The sequence below is a fragment of the Camelina sativa genome, chromosome 8, assembly GCF_030686135.1.
Source record: "Camelina sativa cultivar CO46 ecotype springtype chromosome 8, ASM3068613v1".
Classification (NCBI taxonomy): domain Eukaryota; kingdom Viridiplantae; phylum Streptophyta; class Magnoliopsida; order Brassicales; family Brassicaceae; genus Camelina; species Camelina sativa.
In genome coordinates, this window is record NC_141887.1 from 26401491 (window position 1) to 26426970 (window position 25480).

Genomic DNA, 25480 nt, shown 5'->3' on the forward strand with positions numbered 1-25480 from the left:
TCACTATAATATGAAAGAATTTCATGAAACCAATTATATTAAAACAAAAAATATAACAATATATTAAATTACTCATAATATAATAACTCGCTTTTTAAAAAACACATTTACAAAATTATGTCTTATAATGACATTCAAGTCATGATGTAAAATATATATTGTACTTCACATATATAACCTAATACAACATATTAAAATTTTGTTTTAAAATATAAAATATACAAAATTTTGTATAAAATAAAATTTAATCAGTGTTATAGCACAAGTACTTATCTAGAATCATTAACAATATAAAAATTACAAAATATGTGTCTTTTTTCAAGCCAACATATTTAGCATATGATTTTATTGCATAATGTTTTATTCAAAAAACATTTAAAAACAATCACATAAATTTTATTTTATATAAAAATTACAATATAAATAAAATGAATTTCAATCCGTGCTCTAGCACGGATCTTAATCTAGTTCGCTTTGATACAACGTCAGTCGTCAAATCAGTCAATGCCACAGAGCTATTGTTAAAAGAGAAACCTCACATCATGTTCAATGGAGCCACTCATTTAAGTTACTCAAAATTAAACTAATTATATAATTAATATTAAATTAATCAAAGTAACCCACTTAGAGCATCTCCATCAAAGTATTTAATCAAAGTTGCTTAAAACAAGTTTTATTAATAATTTTGAAAAAATGAAATTAAGAACTTTTTAAGAAACTTTATAAAATCCATTGATGGTTCTTAAATTTGGAATTCTTAAACTTTACTTTTCTATTTTGAAGTACAAATATACCACATTTTAGTGAAACTAGATGCATTGCCTTCTTTGTTGATGTATGAAATCGACAATATAAATGATAAGAATATAAATGGGATGAATCGGATCTGGTCCTTTTATTTAACGAAGAATTCAATAGAAGAATTTACAGAAAATGACAATTAGGGAGCTAAGCGCTTAATACGAAAATAATAGCTCTTATCTCTCTAATTGCCCAAGAAAACGTGGATCCCTTGATCTGACAATGACATCTGATATATATAGTGGGCCAGTGACCTAGGGTTTCTTCTGTCTCTCTGTAAAATGATGATTTTGCCCATGCGGCCTGTTTGGCTAGATCCAAGACTTCAAGCCCAAAACTTCCTAAGATCTTCTGTTTGGGCTTCTGTAAATGTTGGGGGGCAAAGCCCATATCCAACATTCTTGTTCACTGCTTTTTCAAAGGTCGAGCTTTATAATTGGGTGTTCTAGGTCTCTTGGGTTTTAAACGAGAGTTTTGCGTGTTTTGCACGTTTGCGTGGTGCTCAGCGCGTGGCAAGGTAGCGACGTTGTGCTCAGTTCGCGGAGTATTGAGTTTAGCTCGTGGAGTATTGTTCTCAGCTCGCGGAGTGTTGTGCTCAGCTCGAGGAGTGCGTGGCGCCAGTGCGTCTTCATTTTGTCCGTGTCGAGGCTCAAATTGTTGTCTATGATGCCTTTCGTGGTCACTCCGTGCTTGAGATTCTATGTGCGCCGCTTGACCGCTCATCCGACCCAGGGTTCTTCGTACCGCTCGATCAAGTGTGGATTGACTGATAGTAACGCCTCTACGCGCGTGGCTAGGAGGGGTGACGCCGTCAGCTGCACGATCAAAAGGGATAGCGCCATTGGGTAGGCCATTAGTCGGAGCGACACACGTAGCGCCTACGGCTTCGTGGTCGATTGGATTGTCGCCTACGGTTGCACGTTCCGAAGGGGTAGTGCCATCGTCTGGGCCATTGGTCGGAGCGATGCGCGTAGCGCCTATGGCTTCGCGGTCGGTGAGTGTTGCGTTTTCGACCGCAGCTGATTAGGTCCTGTTGACGCCTTGGGGTTGGTTCACTCTCGCACGGGTGCACCCCCATATGGTATGCCTGGGAGACACGACGCGGTCCACGGAGGAGTCGACAGCTTCGTTGCTAGAAAGATCGTTGTGAGACATGCTTCTTGTTTTCCGAAAACGCCTTGTCTTCAAATTCTTTTCGTCAAAATGCAAGGATTCCGTTTCAGCCCCACGGTGGGCGCCAAATTGTTGATGTATGAAATCGACAATATAAATGATAAGAATATAAATGGGATGAATCGGATCTGGTCCTTTTATTTAACGAAGAATTCAAAAGAAGGATTTACAGAAAATGACAATTAGGGAGCTAAGCGCTTAATAAGAAAATAATAGCTCTTCTCTCTCTCTAATTGCCCAAGAAAACGTGGATCCCTTGATCTGAGAATGACATCTGATATATATAGTGGGCCAGTGACCTAGGGTTTCTACTGTCTCTCTGTAAAATGACGATTTTGCCCTTGCGGCCTGTTGGGCTAGATCCAAGACTTCAAGCCCAAAACTTCCTAAGATCTTCTGTTTGGGCTTCTGTAAATGTTGGGGGCAAAGCCCATATCTAACATTCTTGTTCACTGCTTTTTCAAAGGTCGAGCTTTATAACTGGGTGTTAACAAGACCTTGTCTTGTCTTGTGAAGCATGGTAGTTTGTTTAGGATTGAGAAATTACATGAATCAGTGATGAGGAGGACAAAGTTTCAGTATTGTCTCAAGTCATTGGTCCATTGATGGTTCTTAAATCAGAAATTACATGAAATGACAAGACTCTCAAGTGAGTGATGAGGAGGACAAATTACACCAAACACATTGTCTGAATTTCACAAAGAAATATGAAAAACAAATATGTAGTAGGATAGGAGGAAACAAAAACAAAACACAAAAACCAGAAACTAATCCATTTGCTCAAAGATAAATAAACCAACCAAACTCTCCTCCCTCATCTTAAAACCCTCACATCAATCTGACCTTGAGTTGAGTCCAGGAACATAATCACCACGATTGTAGCAATTCAATCTCTGATTGAACGAAACAAACCATTGATTCCCATTGGTTCCGGTTAAGCGAGTCACCGACAAACATCAACCTCTTGTTCCTCAGCTTCTCAAGCAACACTTTTGCTCTGAATCTTTCAATCAAACCAATCATAAAACACAAACAATTATTGAAAAAAAACTAAATCAATCAAACAATAAAAGTTAATTAAACAGAGCATCTTGAAACTTTACTTTGGTAAAGAACAGTCTCTAGGTTGCCATCTCCAGTTCTGATACAACGAATCTTTCCTTCCGTTTCTTAAGCAAGTCACTTGTTCTGTCAAGAACTCACACTCTTCCTCTTTGTATAATGGATGCATCTTGTTATCGAACACCCACTCACCGGTGAAGAGATCGCACTCTTCCAGTGGCACGTTCTTGATCGATTCTTGAACATTCTTTAGTGTTGGATATGGGCTTTGCCCCATATGCCAACTCGGCCCAACAAAAACTCACCAGAGATCTCGGGATTTCACGCAAAAAACCTTAGAGTGCCCTAACTCTATATTCGCCTATAAATAGCTCGAGACATCTATTGGAAAAAGGATCCAGACCCTCGAACAATACCCAGAGAGCAATACTTTGCGTTTGAAACCGTTATTGTTTTTTGTATAATTCCTTTTAGCTTCTGAGCTCGTCATTATTAGCTTGTTAGTTCTCCTATGAACTGACGAGCTCAATCTTGACTCGTTTTAGTGACGACCTCACGTTTTTATCGTTAATAAAAGAACCAACTTCACTCTTCCCCCGAAAATCTTTATTTACTTTGTGTTGTGCAATCCCCGGTACAAACAATTGGCGACCACCGTGGGGCGAGAGTAGAACGCTCCTCTTTTGACGTTCAAAACTGACGGTCAGCACTCTCCCAAAAACTCGTGACAACATGGAGAACTCATAGAACTTAAGTGAAGAAGAAACTGTTGCGTCCATGTTACCAGAGCCCGGCACACCAACCACACCTCTCGAACCGCAGCTACGGAGACATGTCGGAGCTCGCACACTCCCATTTTCCGCTTACCATAGCTCGCCCCAATGGCAGGAAAAGGCTGACCTAGAATTAGGATTCGCCAACCTCCGGAGCATCGCACATCGTCCCGCCGACCTCAACTGGCTGAACACTTTGGAGCCTTCGCCGATCTCACAACAGGTAGTCTCATCCCTTCGGCATCCGACAACGGAACAAGGCCCCCCTTGTCAAGGTAGGCATCCTCCTCATCATGAATATCGATCGATCCCACCATCCTCGAATCAACAATCCTCACTTGACGATTGCCGACCTCACCAGCGTCGAGCAATCGCACCACATCCTCTCGATCTTCCATCTCAAAACCGGCGCCACTGACCCTAAGATCGGCATCGATCTCACAAGGGCGAGCACCAAAACCTCCACGCCCTACATTGCCGATCTCAACTACATCCTCAAACGTGCCGACCTCACAAGAGGTGCCGACCTCGGTCACCTCCCACCGATCTCTCTCGATCACACGAGAATTGCCGACTTCTCGACCTCCTACCTTGAGATCGACGTCATCAGAATCGGCATCTTAACAATGAGCGACCTCACCACTAGCATCGTTTGTGCCAACCTCGCAGGAAGTACCGATCACAAAATCAGGGCCGACCTCACGGTCAACGATCTCTCGCCGCAACAGTCTCCAAAAGGACCCGTCACCTCTTGCCAACCTCCCATCATGAGATCGGCGTCGCCACCATCAGAGTATGCGTCGTCGCTCTCCCGCGAATTGCAGACCTCAAACTGCCGATCTATGAGCTCACCCCTTCCAACCTCGGGACCAATATGCCGCCCTCCGAGGGTGATCTCAACTGAGGATTTACCTCTCGCACATGCGGCGACCCCGGTCCTTGGAGAGCCGATCTCATCCTCGTTTCTCTGTTTGCTCCTCTCGATCTCACCAGGACAAACGTCGAAACCAGCAACAATCAACCTCGATGATCTCGCTTGAAGACCGCTGGCCACGTCACAACCGAGCTCATCACCGCCGACCTCACGTGAAAACCATTCTACCGCCCATTAATCTCGTATTGCGAGATAGGAGCTCAAAACGCCGATCGACAAACCTCTTGCCGATCGCGGATCTCAAGTTTGACTTGCCGAGCTCTGGGTTCGTTAACTCCGCCGATCTCATTACGCCTACCGGTGCAGCAATCCGACAAGCCAATCCCAACCGGAACATCATGTATCGCGGAACATCAGTTTGTTTTAAGGAAATCGATAGCTATATGAGCTTAAGTAGCTAAGCTACTAGCTCAAATAGCTGGAATACGAGCTGAATGAGCTGAACAAGCTCGATGAACAAGTAGTTCAGCTGCGGACAGCTATCGGCCAGCTATGGACAACTATAGGCCAGCTGCGGACAGCTATGGATCAGCTGCGGACAGCTATGGATCAGCTGCGGACAGCTAGGCCAGCTAGTATCAGCTCGTCCAGCTAGCGTCCAGCTAGCGTTAGCTCGACTAAGCTCGGCCAGCTGGACGGTGGTGGACAGTCTCCGGGCCAGCTGGGAAGCTCGTGGACGGTCATGGGACGGCATGACCGAACATGCATGGCCGGATAGGCACAGACGGACAGGCATGTCCGAACGGGCATAACCGAACGGCCTTGATGGACAGGTGCCTTTTGGAGCCTAGAATTCGGCCAGGGCACTATAAATAGAGGGCAAGGCCTTCATTCCAACACACCATCATCCTTCCATCGTCCATCTAAGGCTAAGAAGAAAAGGGGGTGCGGCTCGGCAAGTTTACTCGTCCGAACTGATGCGCATGCTACCTCTCTATCAAAGGTACGATGAGACGAGCGACGGTTCGGCAAGCGGGCAGATCCGATCGTAGGATAAGCGGTGGTTCGTCCGTGGAGATCATAGTATTGGACTGATCAAAAGGTCATCGACGATCCGCGTCAATGGACAGATCGATCGGGAGTTGACCGGTGATTCAATCGCTAGTCGGATCGGGCGATCATAGCATCGACGATACGAGCTGTAGGTTGGATTGATCGGTCGGGTGGTAAGCAAGTCAGTCGGAAGTATCGGCCCAGGTTTGTGGTTGATCAGCGATTCGATTATGGGGTCGGATCGTTGATCGGACCTGGCTCTGATACCAAGACCGACGAGTTGATTAGGGTATTAATGGTATGACTGATGGGTCATTTTAACGGTACGTCCGATACAGAGCTTTGGGTACGTAAGTGGTTCGGGAAGCCAAAAGAGCAACCGTTCACCGTGCACCGAAGGGACTATATGTCCCCATCCCTAATATGTGCAAGCCAATGGGGTTGGTTGGTTGTATGGCTAAGCACAAAGGGATGGGTCAAGGTTAAAGTTATATTCCGCTGCGTAAAGGGGTCTACGAAGCAAGGCCACGAGCCAAAGCCTAGTGACCGAATCAAAGGATATTCGGCCGGGAATGGGGCCGAATGGAAGCCGTGACCGCGGACACTGGGACGTCCGGGTCGGGGTCTTTCACATCACCTCTCGCATAAGTAGCAACCTCATCCCTCTGATCTCTCAACACCACGAAAACCTCAAGATCTGCCGAGCAAATCCAGATCGCCCTCTCGATCCATGTCACAGCGGTCTCTTCCTGACCTTGCATTACCAACACCGCCGCTCTTGATGCGACCAAGACTGCCGCGCGCCGATCCCAACTTAGAAAACCCTCTTCCGTCCTCCAAAAAATATCTCGCGCTGATCCCGCGCATGCCGACCACAAGAAGTCCCTCCACACAACGACCTCACACTTTATCTCTGCATCAACAAACCTAGCGTCGACTAGCTCATCAACAGTTTGCAATTTTCGGGTAAAGGCCACCGAGCATAAGACTAATCCCCAACAACCTATGACCGACAACTGCTCTCATCAGGACTATTCAAACATGCTCACAACCACCCATCTAAGAGTCGGGTTCACGCAATGGTCTATCCACAACCCAAACAATGGCCTCGCAGCTCGACATCGATGACCAACTCGCAGCTCAACACCGAAGATCAACGGTGAGTTAAACATCATGATATCATTAGTTTCAAAAAAAAAAAAAAAAAAGAACGCTCGACATACCGAGCTCATCTGTTCTTCAAAATAAGACATTTACGACAACAAAAAAGTTACACTCGCAAGAGTACACTTAGTCAAATAAGCTCTGTCGAACGAGTCCCTCTTAACGAGTGTCCAGCTTCTACATCATCACCCTGGCTAGGTGTAAAATTTAAAACGCGTTCCACATGGATGCATCGGTGAAATAATCCGCACAAAGAAGCCAAGCCCAGTCTCGCATTCAGCTAGCATGCGGTCAAGTTTGAATAAGCCAAGTTCTTACTTGCACACTCTTGCTGACCTCGGGGCACCCACAAGGTAAACCGGACACCAGGGCCGCACCTATAAGGTACGACGAGCTCATCTCAACTACCACCCAAAAACTTGGTATAAGCCGAGAGACGTCTCGCCCCGTAAAATACATCTCGATACCAAGCAAAAAGCCGAGCATGTCTCGCAGCAGCTTGGGAGCGCCTGAACTAATAAGCCAAGCTCCAGCTTGCATGTTCTTGCCAACCCCGAGCATCCCTAGGGTAAGCCGCACATAAAAGCCGCACCTAAAGGTACGGCGAGTCCATCTCGCCTACCACTTTACTCCGGTAAAACACAAAGCCGAGCTGCATATCGAACATATGCTTGTATCCCTCACGCTCGATGACCTAACACTCGACACTTTCGCGCTCAACGCCTTACGCTCAATGCCTTCACGCTCAACGCTCTCGCACTCGACGATGCCCTTACGCCCAATGCTCTTGCACACGACGTCGCCCTTACGCCCAATGCTCTCGCACACGACGACGCTCTCGCGCTCGACGACGCCCTTACGCCCAATGCTCTCGCACACGACGGTGCTCTCGCGCTCGATGACAAACTTTCACGACGCTTTTGCGTTCAAAACCATCAAGCTTGATGCTTTCATGCTCAATGCTATCACGCTCATCGCTCTCGTGCTCGACAATACCCTTTAGCTCAACGCTCGAACTTGATGGCGCTCTTGCGCTCGACGACGCTATTATACCTGATGACGCTTCCCTTCACGCTCGACGATGCTCTCACGCTCGTCGTCGCCCTCACGATTGACAACACTCGCATACTTAACGATGCTCTCATGCTTGACGACACTCCCGTTCGCGCTCGATATCCTTGCGCTCGACCACCTCGATGCCCTCACACTCGATGATCTCTCGCTCGCCAACCTCACGCTTGCGATTTTCACTCTCGTGTTCGCCGCCCTAACACTATGCTCTTGCGCTCGATTACCTCACGCTTGCCAGACTCTAGTTAGCCGCCCTCACATATGCTCTCGCGCTCGCCTAGCTCACGCTTGTAACCCTCACACACTACGCTTTCGCGCTCACCGTCCTCATGCTCGATGCTCTCGTGCTCAATGCTCTCGTGCCCTTACGCTCGACGCTTTTGCGCTCACCGTCCTCATGCTCGATGCTCTCGTGCTCAATGCTCTCGCACTCAATGCTCTCGCACTTGCCGCCCTTATGCTCGACAATCTCGAACTTGCCGCCCTCACAATCGATGCTCTAGCGCACGCCGCCCTCATGCTCGAACCTCGATGCTCTCACGCCTTCACGCTCCCACGCTCGACGCTCACTCTCATGCTCGACGCTCTCATGCTATCTACCCCTACAGCTTGATACCCACCTCAAGCTTGGCGCCGAGCAAGCATATGTTAAGACTCGAAGTACGCCCACCGATCGCAGAAATACCTCGCTCGCCGGACTAAAGGGGGGACCATTGTTGGATATGGGCTTTGCCCCATATGCCAACTCGGCCCAACAAAGACTCACCAGAGATACCAAGAAACGGGCCAACCTCTGAGGACAATCTCGGGATTTCACGCAGAAAACCTTAGAGTGCACTAACTCTATATTCGTCTATAAATAGCTCGAGACATCTATTGGAAAAAGGATCCAGACCCTCGAACAATACCCAGAGAGCAATACTTTGCGTTTGAAACCGTTATTGTTTTCTGTATAATTCCTTTTAGCTTCCGAGCTCGTCATTATTAGCTTGTTAGTTCTCCTGTGAACTGACGAGCTCAATCTTGACTCGTTTTAGTGACGACCTCACGTGTTTATCGTTAATAAAAGAACCAACTTCACTCTTCTCCCGAAAATCTTTATTTACTTAGTGTTGTGCAATCCCCATTACAAACATTTAGTTTCATGGAGGTTGTTGAGAAAGAGAAGTCAGCAAAGGAGGATTTGAGGTTGTCATTGTACATGAAGATCCCGAAGAGGAGAAGGAAGAAGACGATTATGAAGATTGAGAGATTGCTACTCTTCTTCGTCTGCTTCATGATCGCTCTTGTTTCGAAAATTTGAACTTCTGTTCTTGAAGGTTGCATGATCTGATTAAAGAAGAAAGGAGAAGGACTTAGGACTTGGGTCAACAGTTATGCAAGTGTCGGTATGGGGCTTAGAGAGAGAACACGAAGGAGAGAGACATAGAGAGAGTAATCATATAGGAGAAAAGAAGATTGGGATTATTAATCAACTTGAGCTGCATAATTGCGTTCTTGACATTGAGCCTGAACCAACCTGGTAAAGGATATACACAAGAACGGAGGAGACCACAATTAAGTATTGAGTTCACATCAACACACACATATATTATTAACATTCATCAAACACTAATAAAAGAATCAGATTCTTATTCTAAACCAAAAACAAGGTTTCTTATCATCAAACAATCAGATCAATTCAAAATTCCCAAACAGCTATCATCATAGAAACCTAATTTCGCTAGAAGTGAAATCAAAGAGATCCTTCCTTACCCAGTTTTTTCGATGATTTCACCTCCCAATTTTTTTGATGAAGAGAGAGACGAGAGAGAATAACAAAACAAATTTAAAAAAAAAAACAAAAAAAAAACTTTTTTCTCCCAACCAATCAAAAGTTGACACACACGGGTTTCTAAATGAATGTAAAACATCTTATATAACGATCGATGCTTAGTAAAACTAAGCTGTTTTCATTATTTATATTCTATTTTATTATTAGCAAATTTATAAGAAACTTATAAAATGCCTTGATGGAGATGACCTTACAACCTAAAACAAAATCATCCTCTACTAAAGAAACTCTATGAATGTTTCTCAATCATTAAAAGAATTATTTTTAAAACCATTGTTTATTAATTATCAAATTTTAATAATTCAAAATGAAAACAATTATTTCAATTATTTATATCTATATATAATAGCAAACTCACTTTTGAGGAACGGCTGATGTGATCTTTTATATCCAACGGTTAAAAATGTTTTAGTTTCTCATCCAACAATTACGATTTAATCTGATGTTATTATTTTATTAAATAAATTAAATGAAAAGACACTCTTTGCTTCCTTCCCTAAATCGTTGTTTCTTTTTGTTTTAGTCTGCCGAATCAACGCTTCTCTTCGTAAAAACCTGTTCAATTAGCTCTTTTCATACGTTTATATTTGAAATTTGTTTTGGAATTCTATATTTTCTTTCACAAATTTATCGCTGTACCTATATATCGGCGCCGATTCACTACAAGGAGCGGATAGTCTAGGTACTTTTATATTCTCTCCTCTCATCAAAGAACTGAACGGTTTATTTAGTGTAGTTATGATTGTTAGTTGGTGTATTGATACATATATTACAGAATAAATTCGACGCTATTGACGTTTCTTACCTTGTCTAACCCAGTCGTCATTAATCTTTGTTTTGTAAACTGTCTGTTTACTAAAGTTTCTAGACTATCTGTTTTCCCATGTCCATGTGTTTGATCCGGTAACCACCATATTTTTGTGTGGTTAATGTTTTCTTTTTGAATGTTCGACTAGATGTTGAAACGGAATGGATGATGTTGCTTGAAATGAAACGGATGATGTTGCTTTTGGCATTGCCTAAGCATGGACACCCTTAGCATTGTTACTTTTCAATCGCTTTGGTGTTTTTTTTTCCAAACATAAAGGTCTGTAACAATTTAAATCAGTTGTGGTCCTTCGGACTTATACATTTTTATACAATTGTTAACTAAGAAAAAATGTGGAAAATGGCAGATGAGAGTTTCTTTCGTCAGTAGAAGAATTATATAGTGGTTAGTCCCTGAATTCGGTTCATCATACTCTCTTAGTTTCTTAGTGTACTAATGGCATAAAGTCATGTTTTATATAGAAATCAGGCTATGTTGATTTTATATGGAACTGATATCAACCATCACTATATTTCACATTCTAGATCGTTGACTTCAATGAGGTACTTAAGTTGTTGATCACAGCCTCATTTTTGACTGGTGTTGACACTGTAATTAGTCACATACCCGGGTTTTTTTATTTGCTCTGCTTACTTTGGTAAATATACATATGTTTATGATTCTGTTTTTAAGTTTGTCTACAAAAAAAACAGAGATAAAGAATACTTGAGTTGATGAAATCAATGAGAGGTAGAGCAATCAAAATTATCATACATGATGTATGTGGTGTGTTTGTTATCTTGTTTCATGGAAAAGCCAAGGGAAGAACATATTCAGGCAGCAAAAAGAGCTCTAAGATATTTGAAAGGGGGTCTGAGCTGAAAGTGTGGGCATATAGAGTCAGTGATTATACTGGAGACGTAGATGGTCGTAGGAGCAGTTCAGGTTATGTATTTTTGCTAAGCGGAGCAGCAGTGTGTTGGAGTACAAGGAAACAGGAAGTGGTTTCGTTGTCTTCAATGGAAGATGAGTTTGTTTGTGACAGCCCGGTTTTAGAGACTTGTTGAGAGGTTTAAAAGAATAGATTTGGTCACCTATGTCACCAAAGTGCACTTATCTTTTCGGTCAAGAGTCCTGAAAGAACTCCAGTGTTAAGCGTGCTAGATGTGGAGTAGTCTCAGGATGGGTGACCTTCTGCGAAGTGACTCTCGGAATTGTGCGAGTGAGGACAGAACACAGGGAAAGATCATGTGGTGATTTGTAGGAACGGTAACAAGTCTTTAAAGCCTTCCAGACGTAGCAAACCGACCGTCGGATATGATGGGCTCACATGCCTAGTGAGAGGACGTGAGGCCCATTAAAGAAGGTGGTCCCATGAACTGGGATTGGAGATGGGCCCAGTAAGAAGTGGCGGTCGGGGCGTTACATTGTTGCTACAACTACTTATGCGTGCCATTGTGTGTGGGTAAAAGGAATCATGGAGCATAACTTCCTTGAGCAATGCAAGTGTATGGAGATGTATTGTGATTACACTTTGTAGACATACAAAGCATATTGATGTAGGGTACCACTACTTGCATGATCTTACAAATCAAGAGACTGTGAAGTTGGTGTTTTGTGGAACCGAAGACCAAGTGGCCAATATCATGATGAAACCAGTGACGCTGGAGACTTTCATAAAGTTGTGAAGTCTTCTTTGAGTGCAAGCACAATGTGTTTAAACCAGATGTCTTATCAACCTTTCCAGTTTAAGTAAAGGTTTGTTGGAGTAGCTTTGAAGAATAATAAGCTTTTCTAAGACTGATTCGTTGTTAGTTTCAGGAGTTAAGTCATTTTTGAATTATTCTTGTTGGTTGTTATGTTTTATCTCTGCTTTAGTTGGTTGTAAGGCACCTGCAATTTTCTCTTTTAACAGTAGCTTGGTGGCCAATAAGAAAAGAAAACAAAATTTGTTCAGAAGATAAGAGTGTTGGTTTGTGAATAGAAAAACATCAGAGAAATTTTTTTTTATTTATTTATTTATTTTATTTTTTATCAATTTGGTAGCAAAAAAAAAAAAAAAATCATGGCCGCTCCAAACAGATCTAAAACCTAAATTCTCCTCTCTCTCTCTCGAGTAGACAATCTCTTGCCGTCCTATCGAAACCATGTCTGACGTCTCCAGTAAGATCTCTATCTATTTGTTTGTTACCCTTGATGAAGCGTTAGATGTGTTTTTTGTTTCCTCTCTTTATAACTGTATGCATCTGCTGAATTAGATGGTTTACCTTTGCTTCATCTCTTGTATCCCCGATCGCAGACAGTAAGAAGACATGTGTTTTCTGGGACGTCGTGGATTGCCCGGTGCCTGAAGGTTACGGTGTTAGGGATGTTTCGCAGAACATTAGACAGACCCTTGAGAAATCCGGTTACAACGGTGAGGTATCCATCAATGCTTATGTGAATCAGACCAATGATGATTTCAACGAGTATGCTTCTACCGACCCGGGATTCAAGATCATACTTGCTCCACAAGGTTGTTAATTCCCTTGAATCTCTTTTAATACTCGCTTCTTCTTGATATCGATCGGTTTATATATATTTTTTCAACTTATGTGTGCTTCTTCTTGATATCGATCGGTTTATATATATTTTTTCAACTTATGTGTGCTTCTTCTTGATATCGATCGGTTTTTATATATTTTCAGGAGATAGAGTTGCTAGACTTGAGATGCTTCTAGTGGACCTTCTAATCTGGTCAATTGAAAATCGTTCACCTGCAAATTATATGCTTATCCTTGGGGACATCTTCGTGGGAGATGATGATGATTACAGGGAGTTTGTCAAGGCATTCGTCCGGTTGGAATATAGACATTTCACATGTCTCTTGGTACAGCCTCAAAAGTCATTAGTCATGAGAGATTATGCGGTAACAAAATGGTGGCTTTGGAAAGACTTATCAACTGGAGTTGCTGCCCAATGCGAAAGTTCACAAGGTGTTGACAATACTTGTAGTGCAAGTAGTTCATAAGGTGTCTGTCTGTGCGTAGCCCTGAAGTCTATCTATGCAGAGAAAAATTGTGGAGCTACTCAGGGTTATTTCTTACTTTTGTTTCGATGTCGGTCTCTTCTCGTCCTAGTTTCTCTTTCATTTTATTGCATAAAATCTCTGCTATCCAATATCTCCCTCTCAAGAAAATATATTTTCACAATGGAAGAAAATATTGCAAGTGAAAGCAGAATAATATATTAAGTTCCCTTTTTTTTATATATAAAGCGGGAGCTCTTGTTCTGCGGTTGGATCTTGTTTTTTCCTAAGCTCTTTTCAAAATGAAAGAAACTAGATGTGAATAAAAAAGAAAGAAAAAAAAAACATTTTGTTCATTACTCGAATGTCATTCTCCTCTTTGTAGAGAGAGTAGTTAGAGACATATTATTGGAGATTGTATAAGTACTAGGTTATAAACCTGCAAAAAAATGAATTTGATCAATTATTTAAATAGCTGACATTAAATATGCAAAATTATTATAATGTAAAGGTTTGTTGGAGTAGAAAGGATAAGAGAGTCATTTATCTTAACTTAATTACCTTTGTACATGCTATATATAATGTACTGATAGTTTAAAACCAATAGTCAACTTATATAAATCATAATAATAACTGAAACACAAACACAAAAAAAAAAAATAATAATAATAATAACTGAAACACAAACCATACCAGAGAATTCAATGTAAAAACCATACCAGCAACGGTGAAGCGGTATGCTTCTTCACAGCAAGCAAACTTATTCGTTAGTCTTCACTCCAATTGTAGTAGAACCAAGCTGCAACAAAATGTACGATAGAAGGCTGAATATATTATTCCATGAGTGTATCTATGCAGGTAAGAGGTGGCCAGCTATGGGGAACAGATATATACACAGACGATTCGGATCTTGTTGCTGGTACATGTCCTAATGAATCTTTGCAGTTGATGTCTTTGTTTGGTCCGAACATCACACTGATTCTAGTCTATCTGTCATCTAGTTCTCATGCATACAGGTTACTGTCGTCCCACTGCTTCTCCTCCTCCACCGACAATGCAAGAGTTGCGCGCTACTATTAGAGTCTTGCCGTCACAAGATTGTAAGTTAGCTTACCTCTATCTTGCTTATTATTCCTTAAATTAAGTGTTCCATGTCCATGGGCAAAAACTTCATACTATATTGCGTCTCTGTTTACAACAAGAAAGAACTTTTATCGAACTTTCATTCTAACTAAGAAATTGGTTAGACTACACCTCCAAGCTAAGGAACAATGTCCGCTCTCGAGCATGGGGAGCTGGAATCGGATGCAGTTACAGAGTTGAGCGGTGCTATATACTGAAGGTGATTTGACATCTGTAATCTGTCCTTTTATTACCTTGACAACCTTCTTCCACTATGTGCATAATATCCAGTTTATGAAATTTCTGATGATATGATTCCAGAAAGGAGGTGGAACTATTGAACTGGAACCCTCGCTTACACACTCCTCAACTGTGGAGCCAACACTTGCACCAATGGCTGTTGAAAGATCTATGACCACCAGAGCTGCAGCTTCGGTATTTTTCCTTCCAGTTTGGAAATCTCTGCTCGCTTAGTGTTCCCATTCTTTACTTCATTTGGAATTTTGATCAGACTAATAGCAGTATTGTTGACTGCAAGCATTTGGTGCAATCTTCTACAACTATTGCATTACGGCAGATAGCATTTCGGTGTGCATAATGTTCTCATATTTCATATCCTTTGATCACTGATGACTTGTTTACCGTTTTGTAGAATGCTCTGCGGCAACAAAGGTTTGTACGAGAAGTGACAATACAATACAACCTCTGCAATGAACCTTGGTAACCGTCTGAATAATTTCTCCCAATGCTTCAAAGAAATGTTCACTGAGTTTCCTAACTGTATCATGAATCTGTATCACCTAAAATGTTCAGACAGACGCAAGATGAGTTCTACTACGCATTGATCTACTTTTTTGCAGGATCAAATATAGCATAAGCATTGTCGCTGATAAGGGTCTCAAGAAGCCTCTTTTCACCTCAGCCCGCTTGAAGAAAGGAGAAGTTTTGTACTTAGAAACACATTCATGCAGGTATTCACAAATCATATAAACACAAGCGTTTTCATTGATATGAATAAGGTCTTGAAGGCTGAATTGATCTTTGTATGGAAAAAGGTATGAGCTCTGTTTCGCGGGAGAGAAGACTATCAAGGCAATCCAAGCCTCACAACAACAATCATCACATGAACCTATGGAGACAGATAGTATTAACAAGTCACAGAACCATCTGACAAACGGTGACAAAACAGATTCAGACAACAGTTTAATCGATGTTTTCCGTTGGTCACGCTGTAAGAAACCTCTCCCGCAGAAGGTTATGCGGTCTATAGGGTTTCCACTCCCAGCAGATCATATCGAGGTAATTATTTCCATTCTGACTCTATTTTTGATTGTAAAGAATAGTTGATGATGATTAAGGATTTTGAATTGAGTAGGTACTGGAGGAGAATCTTGATTGGGAAGATGTACAGTGGTCACAAACTGGTGTTTGGATTGCCGGAAAAGAGTACACTCTTGCTCGTGTTCATTTTCTCTCGCCCAACTAAAACCAAGCTTTTATTGCTTTCCTTTTCTTCTCCTTACAAATCTCTTTTATCCTTCATTTTATGATTAGAGAGAACAGTTTCTAAGGGCTGTGTCTTGTGTACTTCAGACTAAGATATAATCAATCTCCGTTTGGATTTTTCCTCCTGCTTCCCATACTTGTGTTAGTATTGTTTTTCAAATAATCGAAGATTAAGTAATTGATTATTCAACTCAATTAGGCAAATTAAAGGTATATGGTATACACTCAATTTTGAGATTTAGGATAAGGTTCTGGTCCACAATTAGAGAAAATATGAGTTGATCGGATATTTAACTAATGTGGACGCTTTGGTTAATCTCTCACTCTCTCAGGCTTTAAGCAAAAGCTTCTTCCATCTTCGTTTTCATCGTCTTGTTTCCGTTTCTACATGTAAGCTTTGTGTTCATCGAAATCAAACCCTAGTTGCTCCTTGTCTTTTAAGATGAAGAATCCAATTTTGTTGTCATGTATCGAGTTAAAAAAAAAAACCCTAGCTATCGAGCTTAGAGGTTCGTTCATTGTTTTGATTCTCTTACGTTGAAGCTTTTTTGGTCTTTTTTTGAAGGATGTCTGGTGATGATGAACCTTTCTCTGGCTCTGGAGATGAAGTTAACGTCACTGGTGGACAGAACAAGCGTACACCTTCTAGTTCTGGACCAACAACAACACGCAAGAGAGGTCGCAAGGCTTGTGGCGATGCAATTGTTGAAGCAATGCTAGAAATCGCAGCAGCTTCCAAAATGAGGGCAGCGGCATTGACCAAGGACGTGGATAGATTCTCTATCAGCAAATGCATCAAAGCATTGGATGATTTACAAGGTGTTGGTCAACATACCTACTTTCTCATTTCAAAAAGTCATTCGTTTAGCAGGTCTCTTATTATCAGTTGTTTCTTTAAACCTTTGGGCAAAATAACATCCGTTAGATAAATTAGTTAGTTTAATTGCTTTTTATTGTTAGGTTTTTCTTTGAGATCCGATGAATCTAGGCTAAACGGTGGTGTTGAGATTAGGGTTCCGAGTGTGGTGGTGCATCAGATCTGCATCCGGCGAAGGTTCTTCACGGTGATCCAAACTTTGCGACGAATTCATCCTTTGATGAAGGAGTTGTGAAGGCGTTTTCGTTGGCCTCAATCTCTCTGTTTGTCTCTGCTTCTGTTGGCTTAGCTTATGTGGGGTTCTTTGCTTTCATTTTACTTATGAATGAAGATATATTGTCACTAGTAGAAACTTTGATCATATGGAATTGCTCTGTTATCTTTGGCTCTACTTTCAGATTCGTCCACTAGTAACGAAGATTTTGACATAGAATTGGATGAGATGGAATTAGTTGCTGCAGCTGCTGGTTACTTGTACTACCACAGTTGTGTAAATCAACCTCAGAGTAATTCGCCTCCTACGATATGTACATATTTGAAAGCCTTGCTAGAAGGACCTGTTAAAGATTGCAGGGAACTGCTTCGGATGGATAAGCATGTGTTTCATAAGCTATCTGAAACGCTTCGAGGGAAAGGCTTGCTGCGTGATACTCCTAGTGTTTTGGTAGAAGAGCAGGTTGCTATATTCTTAAGCATCATTGGCCATAATCAGCGAATCAGAGTGATACAAGAGAGGTTTCAGCGTTCTGGTGAAACCATTAGCCGGCATTTTAACAACGTGCTAAAGGCGGTTAAGTCCTTGTCACGTGAGTTCCTTCACCCACCATCTCTGGAAACACCTCCCGAGATAGTCAATAGCAAAAGGCTCTATCCATATTTCCAGGTAATGAAAGTATCTAATCATCATTAGAAACTCTTGAGTTTTGGAACTGTGATGCAAAGTTCTTAGTTTTGCTTTGTTTTATACCCTTCTTAACTCAGGATTGTATCGGAGTTGTAGATGGCTTGCAAATTCCTGCTCACCTTCCTACAAAACACCAGCCCCGGTTTCAGAACAAGAAAGGCATACTTACTCAGAATGTGCTTGCAGCTTGCACTTTTGATTCACAGTTTATATTTGTCTATCCGGGATGGGAAGGCTCTGTTGAGGATTTACACATCTTAAGAGCAGTCCTAGACGATCCAAACCAGAATTTCCCACAAGCTCCCAAAGGTTATTTTTTCTAACTTACATCCAGCATATCCCTTGAGATTTCTACGAGTCCCATCTCAAGTTTGCTCCCTTTTTCCAGGAAAATATTATCTTGTCGATAGAGACTATACAAACACAGAAGGATTCATTGCTCCATACCCGGGAACAAGGTACTGTCTCCATGAGTTCCGTGGTGCAAGCCAAATGCCACAGAACGCACATGAGCTTTTCAATCACCGGCACATGTCTCTAAGCAACGTTATTCAAAGACCATTCAGCATGCTGAAAACCCGGTTTCCAATCCTGATATCGGCGCCTCAGTATCCGTTCCATGTCCAGAGGGATCTGGTGATTGCTACTTGTGCTCTACACAACTTCATTAAAAGGGAAGACGGGATTCACGACTGGCTCTTCGCTGCTTGTGCTGAAGATGTTGGTCCAGTGGAGGAACCGTATGGACAAGAGGAAGAAGAACTGGAATTGCTGCACTTGAATTCTACGCCTACAGATATTGCAGCTGACTCTCTACGAGACTCCATTGCAATTACTATGTGGGATGACTTCATGCACAAGTGGGAAGGATGGTAATTAGTTAACTATGTGGAATCATTTTATTTATATAGGTGAAGCTCAACGAGGGTCTTTTGGTAATTAGAATGAATGTTCCATTGAGTTTTTTTTTTTTTTTTTAAGAAACAGATTTGTGTGAATTTGAATTTGAATTGGCTTCTCTTTAGAAATGATTGCAGAATGAACCTACATGTAAAAATTCATCGTACTGACCACTTGTAATGAATTGAAAGAAGTAAGAGGAACTCAAGAGAACTCGAGTCTGATAAACAAAAGATTGGTTTATTACTTTTTTTTTGCTCATTTTTATTCCTATACTGAAATCGATTGAATAGTTTTTTTTTTGAATCAGCTATAGCACAGCAGCCTTTACATAAATAACACTAAACCGTTCATAAGACTATCTCTAATATTGTAAGGCTGGAGAGGCGAGAAGAAAAAGAAAAAAAGAGCCAACAATACTATTTACCAAAAACTCATTTGTTAAACAAAAATCCTTTTTTCTTCTGCTTCTTTCTCTGCAGAGCCTGCAACAAAATTAGCAAACCAAATAATCAATCAATGCTTCTCAAAAAGCTAACTCTTGTATATTAAGCTGAAATTAGCTTTTAAGAAAATAAACAAACCAAAGATGTTATTGAAGAAGATAGATGGTTATCTGCTGAAACATTACCTTCTTTAGAAATAATCTAAGGGTGAGCACAATTGTATCTCTTGAGCTGCCCAATAGAAAAACACAAAACAAAAGATCCACTGCTTAATACAAGAAACCGGAAACTTCAATGAATACTTGGAACACATTAAACAACTTCATTTAGAAAGAAAACACAAGCAAGATATTCAATGTATTCAGATTGAAGTTTTGACTATTGATGATTCTTTCGAAAACACAAAAAGAAAGAAGACAAAACAAAAAGGGTCTTGTTTCACTTTCATCCATTTTCATCGAATTCATAGAAAAATTCCTGCATTCACAGGAAGTAGGAGTTTTGATCTACCTTATTTCATCCAAAGAAAGCCAAATTCTACTTACCAGCTAAGATCTGTTGCATCATTCTCCACTCGACAGAGATGCTCCACACCATCGGTACCAATAATCACAAAATCCGCAGGCTGATCAAAGGGAATCACAATCTAAGAGAAGAATCAGAAAGATCATAATGTCAGTTCATTCTACGATATGTATGCTAGCATATAATCAGCCAACATCAAATTTCGAAGAAAAAGGGACACATAAGGCAAGACTCTAACCGCAGTAGAAGAGGAGAACTTTTCTGTAATTACAGGATCATTATTAGGTTTGATGCTGTAGCCTTCTTTCTTAATAGACAATGTAGCTGCTTCCCATATATCCATATAACCAATCTGTTTCAAAAGAGAGATCATATAGTAAAAAGGCAAACCAAAAAACACACATAGAATTGTAAAAGATGAAAGAGAACTGTCATACTGAATAGGTTACTTTGTATAACGCATGACCATTATAAAGACTCTTCTCTATATGGCTCTGCATCTCTGGATCTGAGAAAATAGTAGAGGAATAGATTTAGAAAAATAACTGCGAATTACGCTTTACAAGAAATTTCATGATTATCCAGGAACCCTTAGATTTAAAGAGCTAGAATTAAATGATCAGACCAACCGAAAAACAGCCAGAAGAAACCAATACTGAATCACAAACTGACAAGTCATGTGGTTTAGATTTCTTTAACTCTACATGTAAAACTACGGAGAAACGACAGGTATGGATCAAACAGCCAGACTGCCAGAGATTGAGTTTAAGTACATGAGCGACCAAAAGTTTCTGAGTAAAAGCACTTACGACATGTGATCTTGCAATTCTCATTGGCGAAGACCCTCACAAGCTCCCCCTAAAATAAGATAGAAAAGCCGAAAGAATTAAACAACCAGACACCTAACCAAATGGTAATCACATCTAGCACAATATTAAAGTTCCCAAACATGGCTTTAGAAGTATTCTCTTATCCAACAGAGAAGATTAAGTAAAAAATAAACCTTGCGGTTCTTATCATCCAAGGGGTGAACTTCAATAGCAAGGTATAAATCAACATCATCGGCAGTGACAAGATAATTTGGCCTCTTTGCTCCTGCGTTTTGAATATTGTCAACAGTCAAGCTCTTAGATATTTTTTTCTATCGCCATATTTAACTGTAAAGAAAAACAGAAAGACAATAATCCTTGGAATAAAGCAAGGGTAGTAGGTAAAATGTGTACCATCAATGTAGTTTACTGATCCATCCTCCAGATGTCGTACCCACTGAAATTTCAAGAAAGGGAGTACCGGAGAAGATATATTAAAAATGCAATTTGACGTAAACTTGGTAAAAACTAATACTTTCAATTTCGCATGCACCTCAAAATTACATTTTGTCGTTCCATTGATAGAGTGACCAGAAACCTGAAGCTCTCGTCCAGGAAATGGTTCTCCTGATATCTGTAAGTCTGCTATACCTGGCAATGGATCCTCATCTGCAGCTGTCAAGAGTGATTTACAATATTCAAAACAAAGTGAAAGACAGTGATGGAATTGGTATTATGCCACTATTATAGCTATTAACCATTACCCTCGGAAATTGATGAAGATGGTTCCTCAAGAACTGGGGCCAAAATCGGATAATTTGAGGGGCTTGGATCATCAACAGCCACATAAGTCGAATTTTCCAAAGTTTGATTTGTATCCGCTTGTTCTTCTGGATATGCATCATCCATAAAAGTATTGCTGAGGGGCTCACGAAACTGAACACGATTATTTGGTCCATGAGATTCATCTTGGTTGAGAGCTGGCTGCACAGGCATCTGGAAGGCTGGCGACCTACTGTTACACAAGACACGTTTGATCATTTAACAAATTTTAACATTGCAAATCAAAAGCATTCATCCACCATTAGCTGCATTGCATAAAACCCAGGCAAGGACTCAGAAAATGTTACCATGCTACAAAGTTAGGGTTTTCATGGTTATCTAGAAAGAAGAAAAGTAACAAATGTTCAAAGTGTCTAATTGACACAGAACTTGACAATTTGGACATGCATAATATCAGCATTTAGCTTCGCCCAGCCCATCCCCCAAAAAATTACAATATTCATTGCTTCCAGTATCATCTTTACATCCCTTACTCTTGGTATTAGTTAAGAATCGCTACTAACCCGGGTCTCCAGGAATCAATAAGAAGTTAGTGCATTTATACCTCTCGGGATCATCAAAATGGTAATTACTTGCAGCTGAGCCACCACGCCCATCTTGATGATGGTGTTCCGGATCTGTCTAATGGAAATCAAAGAAGGATATTTGAGTTTAAGTCACTTAAGCACATTGATAGGACATTAAGGAATATGAACTTACTGAGTATCTCAAACCCACACCAACAGGTTGATATGCTGACAAAGGCGACGCATTTGAGTGATTTACATCTGACTGCCACGGTGCTAACTGGTACTCTGTCTCGTTTAGCTTTGTCTAATACCAGAAAAGAAAAAAGATCAGAACAAATCACCTTATCATAGATCAGTAGCCAATAGCTCCAGCAAATACCATGGGACTAAACTGTAATTATAAACGCTGAAATATGGTGTCAGCAAACCCCATACCCGCATATCATACCTCAGTAAGATGGAGCTTCTCCTGCAGATGCCTAAATAGAACCTGAATATGATGTAAACATCAATCACATGCGGTGACGGGAAAGAGACAATAAAAACTTCACCCCCCACATCAAGGAAGCAGGGATCTCTATCAGTCACTTTAGTTTTCTCTATGGTGCTCAAAAGTTACTGAGGAAACCATTTTATCACTTTTTCTATATTGTTTTTTACTTTAATGAATTTCAAGGGCGGCAAAGTTGACAAGTCTCCAGCCAAAAACTACTATTCAACAGAAAATGATTTTGAAGATAGACGGTCAAGGAGATCTGAAAAGCCAACAAATAAACTAATAAATATAACAAACTTAAGATTTTGGTTCTAACCTTCACACTGCTAACAATAGACTGAGAATCAGAAATTTGTGGATGCAGCGAATATTCTGACAGAAGAGGCAACAAGTACGACACAAAAGTAGATCTCTCTTGCTCTGCAGCCTGATAGAACCAAAAGCCATTTTAAATATGGATTTGTAAAATGAAAGTGAGGTGTGTCAAAGACAGATTTGATTTTTTTTGCCAATTGATCCCTTAAAAACGATCGGTAAGAAATGATGATAACTGGATTCCAACCAAAAAGGATTATAAAATGAACTATAAACGAAGATTAACAATACATATGTCAAAAGACAGAAAAGTGTACCCAAAGATACAAGATAATACCTGTAAGGCATATGTTAAGCGAATATTTTCCTCAATGATCTCTTGTCTGTATGAGAGAGATTTTGATGCAGCATCAATAAGGTCTTGTTGTTGTTGATCAAATGCCTGTCACAACAAGAAGGAAAAATAGTCCCTAAGTGTTACCAGAATAAGTAACCAACCGTCTGTACAGATTTAAAAAAAAAATAGAAAGAGAAGCTCACCAAACGCATGTGCGCAATACGTTTTTCTAAAACATATGTTTCATTTCGTATTTGGGCTTCCTTAAAAAAAAGGCCAAAGGGTTAGTTAAACAATGTACTTAAAATCAACCACGTCTGCATAAAAAAACTAGAGATTAAAACAAGCGATTCACCTTGACAGAATAATCAGCAAGATATTTTCGTAAGCGCAAAATCTCTTGGTCCTGTTCTTGGACCTTGTGAATGAGCTCCTGGATAATTGTATAGTCAGGGAAACATTCTCTCACTTTCACTAGAAAGGAAAAAGAGATAGTAAGAGTGTGACCTGCTTCCATGCGGTGCCTGAATTATTCACTCCACCTACTGGCATCAACTCATGAGAAAAAGAGTTGATGTGCGAGTGATCTCCTTCCAATAGCGGTCTAACAAAGGAAAAACAGATTTGATGTTCACTCTGCCTTGATGTTCATAGAGCTTAACCATGCGACAAACATAAAACTGCAGTACGGGGGCCAGTGTTCATTAGAGGTTCAATACCTCATAGGAGACAATGATATTGTCGATGGCGACGAAGACAATTGAGAGGCTCCCGCACCACTTACAGTTCCTCTGACAATGCCATTAGTCATGATTCCCTCAGAATGGTCTTCAGAACGATGACTCACAGTAGCTTCCTCTCCATTTAGATACACTTGCTGGTGAACAACCAGCATACCTGACGAATCAGCACCTGAAGCATTGATTTTTCCCTTCCCCCGGTCAACTGGATTCACACCAGCGGCCAAAAGGTGTAACGGGGAAGACCCACCGGTTGTAGCATTCGAGTGGAGATCAGATGTCTGGGGCAAGGATTCTCCTGATTTCTAAGGAAGATAGAGACAAAAAAAAGCTACCATATTAACACACATATATACCACAACTTTGGTCAGAGAAACCCAAAACGCATGCCATGGAAATGTCAACAGAAATCAGTCCTTTCACCAGAAAAATGAAAATCAAACGACTTACATATTTGGCAAGCTCTAGATATCTTCTCTGAAGCTCAGCCTTTAAGAGGTTATTCTCTTCCACCTGGTCAGAGATAAAGTCAGAGAAGAGCAAGAAAGACTATCTGCTGGACGCAAATCACACATCAGTGCCCAAATCATTTCCCAAGTAACCAACTAAATTTGCAGTAGAAAAAGCAAGGAAACAAGAAATTCATAAATTGACCTCACAACCAAAATATACTACTTTCTATCCCCTCGCATTAGTTAAGAGCAAACCAACCTGCATTTTCTTCAGCTATTCTGATATGCCCTAAAGAAACTTACACATAACCTTGGAAACATCTTAAAGTGACAACAAGAACCTTGGAAACATCTTAAAGTGACAACAAGAAGTGATTGAGGCAGAGTACCTCTAAAGTAAAAAAGTGCTCTCATTTGAAACAATTTCAGAGACACAAAGAAGAGATAGTGAAGCTAAATAAGAATATAGACAGACCTGCTGCTTGATTGTGGCTTCTGCTGCTTCAACAGCTTTGATAACTTGAAACAAGCTACCGTTTTTAACGTCGTTTTCATGTGAACCAGAAGATTCTCCGAGACCCACTCCTGAAAACCTCTGGGCAAGTCTTTCCTCATGGCCGTTGTCCATATTTCACGAATCCGAAATCGAACCCCTCGAGAGAAACTGAACCCCCCCCCCCCCCCCCCAAAAAAAAAAAAAAAAACACGGCTCCAAAATCCGGCCTAGTCTCAAAATCTTATCTAGGTTTTCGAGTAACTAATCACCATTTAAGGTATTATTATCCGAAGAGAAGCTTCGATACTAGTGAGAATTGAAAAAAAAAAAAAAAAAAACAAGCTTTGGAGATTGAGATTGAGATTGAGATTGAGATTAAGAAAGAATGAATGGTGTTATGATTGAGAAGGAATGATGAGTTTCGAATCATACGAAAAAGAAACAAAAATGGATTTCAAAATCTTTCTGCATCTTCTTCTTCTTCGATTAAACTCTCTGAGAGGTGTGGTGGTGACCTCAGAATTGGGTTTCTCAATTTTATTTTTGGTTCCAATTCTAATTATTAAAGTTGTTTTCTTCTGTT

At 40.8% G+C, this 25480-nt stretch overlaps 3 protein-coding genes and 1 long non-coding RNA gene across 22 annotated transcripts; 2 read left to right on the top strand and 2 right to left on the bottom strand.

The window, feature by feature from the left end:
* Nucleotides 1–2580: 2580 nt before the first annotated feature.
* On the bottom strand, nucleotides 2581–8344 carry LOC147940495 (uncharacterized). Its single transcript, XR_015564378.1, has 2 exons — nucleotides 3078–8344; nucleotides 2581–2977 (listed from the first exon to the last, which is right to left on the bottom strand). It is a non-coding gene; the product is annotated as an uncharacterized LOC147940495 (long non-coding RNA).
* A 3967-nt stretch (nucleotides 8345–12311) lies between these two features.
* LOC104708243 (uncharacterized) lies at nucleotides 12312–13885 on the top strand. The gene is made up of 3 exons (XM_087462866.1): nucleotides 12312–12776; nucleotides 12913–13128; nucleotides 13301–13885. Exons 1-3 carry the CDS (start codon nucleotides 12761–12763, stop codon nucleotides 13621–13623), a joined length of 555 nt encoding a protein of 184 aa, XP_087318992.1. The 5' UTR covers nucleotides 12312–12760; the 3' UTR covers nucleotides 13624–13885.
* Nucleotides 13886–14460: 575 nt separating this feature from the next.
* LOC104709874 (uncharacterized) lies at nucleotides 14461–16371 on the top strand. The gene is made up of 8 exons (XM_010426421.3): nucleotides 14461–14539; nucleotides 14622–14720; nucleotides 14868–14962; nucleotides 15064–15177; nucleotides 15395–15462; nucleotides 15603–15713; nucleotides 15798–16041; nucleotides 16118–16371. Exons 1-8 carry the CDS (start codon nucleotides 14461–14463, stop codon nucleotides 16226–16228), a joined length of 921 nt encoding a protein of 306 aa, XP_010424723.1. The 3' UTR covers nucleotides 16229–16371.
* Nucleotides 16372–19150: 2779 nt separating this feature from the next.
* LOC104708245 (uncharacterized) lies at nucleotides 19151–25473 on the bottom strand. Of its 19 annotated transcripts, none has more exons than XR_015564385.1 (21): nucleotides 24877–25467; nucleotides 24400–24462; nucleotides 23929–24254; nucleotides 23717–23813; nucleotides 23565–23642; nucleotides 23413–23472; nucleotides 23210–23314; nucleotides 22874–22984; nucleotides 22510–22551; nucleotides 22252–22365; nucleotides 22097–22173; nucleotides 21474–21721; nucleotides 21274–21384; nucleotides 21124–21166; nucleotides 20904–20995; nucleotides 20710–20758; nucleotides 20338–20408; nucleotides 20139–20252; nucleotides 19921–20021; nucleotides 19561–19606; nucleotides 19151–19414 (listed from the first exon to the last, which is right to left on the bottom strand). XR_015564385.1 is itself a non-coding variant. In XM_010424787.3 (21 exons), exons 1-21 carry the CDS (start codon nucleotides 25027–25029, stop codon nucleotides 19364–19366), a joined length of 2163 nt encoding a protein of 720 aa, XP_010423089.2. In that variant the 5' UTR covers nucleotides 25030–25473; the 3' UTR covers nucleotides 19151–19363. The 19 variants fall into 19 exon arrangements, 14 of the variants coding, with proteins under 14 accessions (XP_010423089.2, XP_010423090.2, XP_010423088.2 ...); XR_015564387.1 differs by having other exon boundaries at nucleotides 20350–20408; nucleotides 21274–21378; nucleotides 21474–21724; XR_015564386.1 differs by having other exon boundaries at nucleotides 21274–21378; nucleotides 21474–21724.
* Nucleotides 25474–25480: the final 7 nt, after the last annotated feature.

Coding starts and splice junctions, on each gene's coding strand:
- LOC104708243 (XM_087462866.1), top strand. Junction 13,129..13,300: donor GATCATACTTGCTCCACAAG/GTTGTTAATTCC, acceptor ATATATTTTCAG/GAGATAGAGTTGCTAGACTT.
- LOC104709874 (XM_010426421.3), top strand. CDS start 14,461: ATGAGTGTATCTATGCAGGTAAGAGGTGGCCAGCTATGGGGAACAGAT. Junction 14,721..14,867: donor AGTCTTGCCGTCACAAGATT/GTAAGTTAGCTT, acceptor GAAATTGGTTAG/ACTACACCTCCAAGCTAAGG. Junction 15,178..15,394: donor CCACCAGAGCTGCAGCTTCG/GTATTTTTCCTT, acceptor ACCGTTTTGTAG/AATGCTCTGCGGCAACAAAG.
- LOC104708245 (XM_010424786.3), bottom strand. CDS start 25,029: ATGGACAACGGCCATGAGGAAAGACTTGCCCAGAGGTTTTCAGGAGTG. Junction 21,385..21,473: donor ATCTTCATCAATTTCCGAGG/GTAATGGTTAAT, acceptor CACTCTTGACAG/CTGCAGATGAGGATCCATTG. Junction 20,409..20,709: donor GAATTGCAAGATCACATGTC/GTAAGTGCTTTT, acceptor CTATTTTCTCAG/ATCCAGAGATGCAGAGCCAT.